General features: G+C 45.1%; 1 protein-coding gene across 1 annotated transcript in view; it reads left to right on the top strand.

Annotated features, from left to right (window-relative positions):
* Positions 1-3,614: 3,614 nt before the first annotated feature.
* Positions 3,615-6,350, top strand: part of LOC102383933 (melanopsin-like) — a 54,668-nt gene continuing 51,932 nt past the window's right edge. The window contains exons 1-2 of the mRNA XM_006020048.3: positions 3,615-3,689; positions 3,877-4,019. Coding sequence (XP_006020110.1) covers positions 3,877-4,019 — 143 coding nt within the window. The 5' untranslated portion in view covers positions 3,615-3,689. The remainder of the gene's footprint in view (positions 3,690-3,876; positions 4,020-6,350) is intronic.

Below are 6,350 nucleotides of genomic sequence, written 5' to 3'. Positions count from 1 at the left end.
GGGGGGAACTGTTTCCTCCCCAAGCAGCTGCCTTCCAGCCCCACACCCTGATTAGCAGATTAGGGCACAGGGCTGGGAAGCTGTTGTGCCCCTACTGGGAGTGGACAGTTTCCCAGCCCTCTGCCCCGATCTACCATTTGGACCACAGGACTAGGAAACAGCTGCTGGGGGAGGTTTCTCAGTCCCATGCCCCAATCTGCCTGTGTCCTGCGCAGCTCTCCCCTCCCTCTATGGCCCTCTGCTGTCTGGACTAGCATCTAGATGTGCAGTATGATGCATTCATTAATTGCTGTGTTATATATATATATATGCACGCACACAGGTACTATAAATATATATACAGGTACTATAAAATGGTGCATTAGACTAATATACTGTGCAGTAATTGCTGCACACATGTAGATGGTGATGCTTTGCTGTGCAGTAGGTTAGCCTATTGCACAATGAAGTATCTCGTGAAGACGTACCCAATGGGGTGCACTCTTAGTCTAAGAGAAATATCTCTGAGTTCCATGTGGCTTGGAGCTGCCCCCAGAACCAGGGACAGCTGTCCCTCTTCCTCAGGAGCTTGGGGCTAAGGCAAGTATGAGGGGAAGAGAGCAGGACAGGAGAAAGGCCCTGAGAAACTTGAGCAGGAGGAAGTACTTACCTCAGGTGCTAAGAGCAGCCTGGCTGGAACAATGAGTACATTTTTGTAGTGTGTGCTCCCTCCAGATTGGTGGAGGGAGCACAAGAATGGATATTTCTTGCCCCGGAGAGGAGCAGCCAGAAGAGGACTGGGTGCTAGTAGGTGTAGGGCTTGGGTCTCTACTTAACCGGTGCCCTGCCCCACAGCAATGTCAAGGTGGGACCCTAAGTTTGCACTACCTGCGTGTTCTGGTTGCTGTTTCTGGTAGGTGGCCCATTGGGTCTCTCACCTGGGCTTCTTCATGGGGCTCCAATCTCCCCTTTACTCCACCCTTACCACATCCACAGTTGAGATGGACATCAATCTCTGGAGGTCTCTCTTATAGATAATAACATCTCATCTGTACAGTTCCACCTCAGAAGTTCAGCAACCTCCTGGCCATCAGCTCTCTGTAGGCAGTCCTTCATCTGTGGACTTTGGCCTTTGCAACTAAACTCACTTCAATCTTGAGGTAACAGAAAACCTACGAGTAACGACAACAGAAAATGATCAGCATCTGCTGATGGGCCCCTGGGTCTTGCCTCCCCTGCCTGGGACTTTTTGACTTCCCCTTTTTAAGAGCTGCCTTGCAGGCTCGGCAGCTCCCAGCTGCACCCCTGGCAGTCCTCTTGTGGGTCCCTTCTCTGGGTCCCTGCCCCTTCCCACCTTGGCCTTGCCTGACCTGAGGCTGGGCTTTCCCAGTCACTCCAGCCAGTGTTCCCATCGCTCACCTTGGCAGCCCCACACAGCTCTTCACCTTGTGCAGGCCCTGGGCTGTCATAGCCCCATGGCCCCACCGCCTGTCCTGCTGTCTGGTGCAGTTCCCGGCTCTCACCCCTCCTCAGGGGGTCCACAGCACACAGCCCGTTCCTCCTGGCCCCGGTGCCACCCGCCTCTCCCTTACCATGCCCACTAATGGCCCCTCCACGCACTCTCCCACTCAAACTCCTGTGCTGACTCACATGCCGGGCCCAGAGCACACCTGCTTGTGTGGCTCCGGTCACGTGACTCCCTGGGGGGCCCTCCTCAGCCCCAGTCCACTGCCCCCCACCACTGTCTGGTTACCAGCCATGGTCCCCCGCTTATCTCCTGGCTCCGTGCTGGGGGTTGGGGATCATGGGGGTCCGCCGGGGGGATCTGAGGCTCTCAGGGGTCGTGACGGGCTTTTGCCTATGCATCTCCACCAGAGAGTCAGTCCCAATTGAAGTTTTACTTCAGTTGGGTCCCTTAAAAGTTTGAATCTCTCTGGAAAACTTTTATATCTGCCTCTTGCGGGATGTACTTTTATAAACTAACTAAATGAGAGATATGTAGCATAAGCTTTCAGGAGCCCAATCTCACTTTATCAGAGCCTGTGAAAAGACATGCACAGAGCAGTGTATACAGTAGAGACTGTGGTCTGATTACAAAAGATAAGGAGGGGGGTAGGTGCAGTGCTGGAAAAGGAAAACAAGCGATAAATTCATAGGAACAAATGGGTCACAAAAACTAATCCAGGTAATGGGATAAGAATCCATAATCTATGTATAGACCCTATGTAGCATCATTCAGTCTTTGGATAGTTTTTTGTTCTGCAGTTCCCTGTTTTTAAGTTGGTTTGTAAACTTTTTCTACGAACAGCTACTCCTGAGGTCAGTGGTGGAATGTCCTGGGAAATTAAAGTGTTCTGCCACAGGCTTGTGTATTTTTCTGGAATTGATATCAGATCACTGCTCATTCACTTTTATGCTTAGGGATCCTCCTGTCTGTCCAGTGTAGACAGCAGAAGGGCACTGTAAGAAAGAGAGAGCATATATGATGTTGGTAGATTTGCAAGTGAATGAACCTCAGGTGTTCTAATCTGTGTTATTTGGTCTAGTGATGATGTAATTTGTGTTGATGAAGGGGCACAAATGGCATCTGGGTCTGTTGCTAGGCCTGGTGCCTTGATGAAAGCATGGAAAGTATGTCATGTTGAGTGTCTGCTTATACTCTTCTCACAGGAAGGGGTGCTATCTGGCCTATCCTTATTTTTCCCAGTACACAAAAGTACACTACATGCCACTGAGAACCAACTAAGGAAAGCTTCTCCCCCAAAGATCTTGCTGCACCATCATAGGCAAGATGCAAGGAGTGATACCACAGAAAACAGTGGGGTAGCAGCAGGTGGGAAAGGCAAATGTGATGGTAGTTTCATGTAGTTAGTTAGGTTTTGTTCATTGAGTAGAGGTTTAAGTAATTTTGGATAAAAAGGGATATTTGCTTGGAGACTTAAAGAATTGAGAGGTGGTGATGGAAACAGGTCAGAAGGAGAAGGATAAAGGGAGATGTAAGATGTCACAAGAAGGGAATAATCAAATGGAAGAAAAAAAGAATTCCCATTGCATTCTTCAACTCCGCTTCCTTTCCCCTTTCCAAAGCCCCCTTAGTTTTGTAATACATTTCAGAGAAGATCCCAGATATTCTTGATCTTCTTAAGATTGTATTATCACCTGATTTAAGATCCTATGAGCCACAATCTGCCTGCCTCACATTTTGTATAACTTTGGAGTGTAAAGCAGGGCAACATTTTGCTATAACATAAATCCCCAATAGATGTAAATTGCCATAGCCCCATTGATTATTAAAGCTCCATATAGCTGAACTAGGTTGTAGGTCTTCTGTATGTTTGTAAATTGCACAACATGATGTAGCTGTAATGATTTAGTAAATAATCTCTGTTTGGTAATTCACGAAGCTCTCATTAACAATGCTAATAAGGGCTGAGTTGATTAACTGCCAACTGTATTTTGCTGAATACATTTAAACTTAACGGAAAAACATATAAGGAATCAGTTGCTTTTTATTAAGGCAGTGACAAGAATGCAGAGGTCAGAATTATTTAATAAGCTTGTGCTTACAAAGGGTGTGCTATGGCTGCTGTTCTTGTCTTTCTATGTAGAGTTTTCAGAACACTTGGTACTTCATGTCAAGAAGTCTAGGAAGAAAGAAAAGCACAGGAGATTGAGTCTTTCCTATTGTAAAGGTCAAGTTAAAGGTCTAGGTGAGAAATAACAAAGTTAGCACTTATCAATACTACTACTAAAAGAAATTCTTGATAAGTTTTTCCTTGTTTTACTGAGGTTTATGTTGTGTTATCAGTAGTTGGAGGGATATACAGGATATGGACTAATTATCCTGTTAAACAAAGGCACTGATTGTGGTAATTTTTCCTTTGCTTTTCATTCCAGATGTTGGATATGGGAACTCAGCGCCCTACTGCGGCCAAATTGGATGTTCCTGATCATGTTCTTTACACAGTTGGAACCTGTATTCTTGTAATCGGATCCATTGGAATTATAGGCAACCTCTTAGTTATTTATGCATTTTACAGGTACAAGAATTCAGTTTCAGATGAGACCAATGACTTGAGGTTCTGTCTTCTCTGTGTATATAGGTGTGTGTTGCATGTGAGTGATCTTTCTGAATCAGTTTCCTCTATTACTAACTCTGCAATTTATTGGTTGTGGAAATACTCATGGATATATATATATATATATATATAATATCACTGGGAGCTTTATTGTAGATCTCCTTTCCCTCTGATTAGTTTAAAACATTGAGAAAATAAGCTTGGGACTTGTTTTCTGATAAAGTATACCTAAAAATTTGAAGGCAGAATAGAGATGAACCTCATAGACTAATTGGATCAAAGATGCTTAAGTGTGCTGTTCTAGGTTTTTGTGTGTCTTTTAGATTTGATGTTAGGTCAGTGCCCCTCATTCTTTCATGCAGGGACTGCCCCTTCTGTCCACTGTAGGCAGCAGAGAGGCACTGTAAGCAGGCGATGTCATATGTGATGTTGGTAGATGTGCAGGTGAATGAATATTCAGTGTTATAATCTGAGTTATTGGTCCAGTGATGACAAGCCCTGTACTGATGAGGGGGGCACAGTTTGTGCCTGTGTCCACTGCAAAGCCTTGTGCCTCAGTGAAAACAGGAATTAGGTAGCCTGGTGCTTGAGAGATGCTGTTTGAGGTTGAGGGTTTATGAGCCAGGACAGGTTTAGCTCACAAAAGGTTTTTGCTACCGCCACCACAAACCAGCCCAGTGAGCTTCCCTGCCTCGCCCCGGCCCTGCTTCTGGGAGGCAACTTGCTCCATCCGTACCCGCCCACTTGCCATCCCCACCTTCCTGCTCAGCATCTGGCTGCATGCCAACCCCCTTTGCCCCTGGCTTAGCATCTGACCACTCGCTACCCTGCACTCCCATCCCCGGCTCAGGGTCCGACCGCCAGGGATACTTAGTCTAAAAAAGTTTGAAACCCCCTGGTGTATTTCAAGAAACTGTTGTTTGCTGTATAGAAATATCCCTAGAGTAGAGCAGGGAGGAGTAAACAAAGTACTATTCTCTCTGCATCAAAAATCAATATCCTGTGCCTTAGGCCTCTCAGTTCAGCAGAGTTCCGAATCACATGCCTACTTCTAGTGCATAAGTAACCTTCAAAATAGGCTGACTGTTATCACTTCTCAGTCTGAAGGAAGTGCAAGCATATCAAAGTTAATAACATACTTAAAAAGCCTTTCTGTTTAATACCATAACATAAAATGGTATTAATTGTTATTTAAAATAATTAGCTTTTAAACATGGCAATGTGCCTTTAACCTCACACACAGGAAAAAGCTTGGGAAAGTTTGGGTTTTGTGAAAATTGTGAAGTCAACAATTTTAAAGTAATTTCAACCTTTTTTAATGTTTGATCCATTCTGCAAATGAACCTGTTACTGAACATAGTTTGTTGTTCCTTTTATTTGTCATGATAAGACTTTTAGTGTGCAATCATGTTTAGTGCTGCTGCCTTGTTAAATTGTTTTTGTAGAATATTGTCCTCAGTTATATGATAGCAGCAGCAAAGGTGTGAACTAACTCTCTAGACCTCCTGTAGCAAATTCAGTACAGTGAGTTGTGAATTTCATAATCTAATTGGCATAATAAGTGCTAATTACTCTCTCGGATTTTTTTTTTTAGAACGAACAACAACAAAAAACCCTTTAAATTGTCAATATTTTAAAAAATTGTAAACATATTTTGGTGGTGTCATGACCCAAAGGCATGATTTTGTGTGTGCTTCGGCACCAGAATTATCCCCACCAAGTTGCAGAGCATTGCACGGGAGTGTTTCCTGTTGCAGAGGAAAACCCCGATGCAGGGACGAGTTTCCCGCCTTTTCTGCAGCTTCTTTTGCAGAGTGCATTGCTCAAGTTGCAAGAGGAATGCACGGTGCAAAAGAGTTCCCGCCACCGGTATGCAAATTTGTTCCCCGTGATTGGCTAGTGCTAAATTATTCACACGTGGCGGCTAACGATTTGCCTGTTAGCCGTATAAGAGGCTTGAGCGGTTTCCGCCCAAGCCGAAGAGGACTCCACATCCATCTCGTGGGGACTCTGGGTACACGGCAGGGTAATAGAAACCCTGTGTGAGATCCAGAGGAGCTTGGCGGCCTGATCCACCGCCCACCTCTTCCCGTCTTCGAGCGCGACTTTTATAAGACGTATCTACGATTTCTATTTTGGTGGCTTGTTCACCCAGAGCATCCGGAGCTCTGCACCGTGGAGCCTAGCAACCTCCACGAGACCGTCTGTGTTGTCTGTCTGTAACTGCAACTCAATCAAGTTTTCCAGCCTACACCACTGCCATCTCAGTGTAAGTAAACAATCTTTAAAACT

Source organism: Alligator sinensis, unplaced genomic scaffold (assembly GCF_000455745.1).
Source record: "Alligator sinensis unplaced genomic scaffold, ASM45574v1 scaffold194_1, whole genome shotgun sequence".
NCBI lineage: Eukaryota > Metazoa > Chordata > Crocodylia > Alligatoridae > Alligator > Alligator sinensis.
This window is presented reverse-complemented; position numbering and strand designations above follow the sequence as displayed.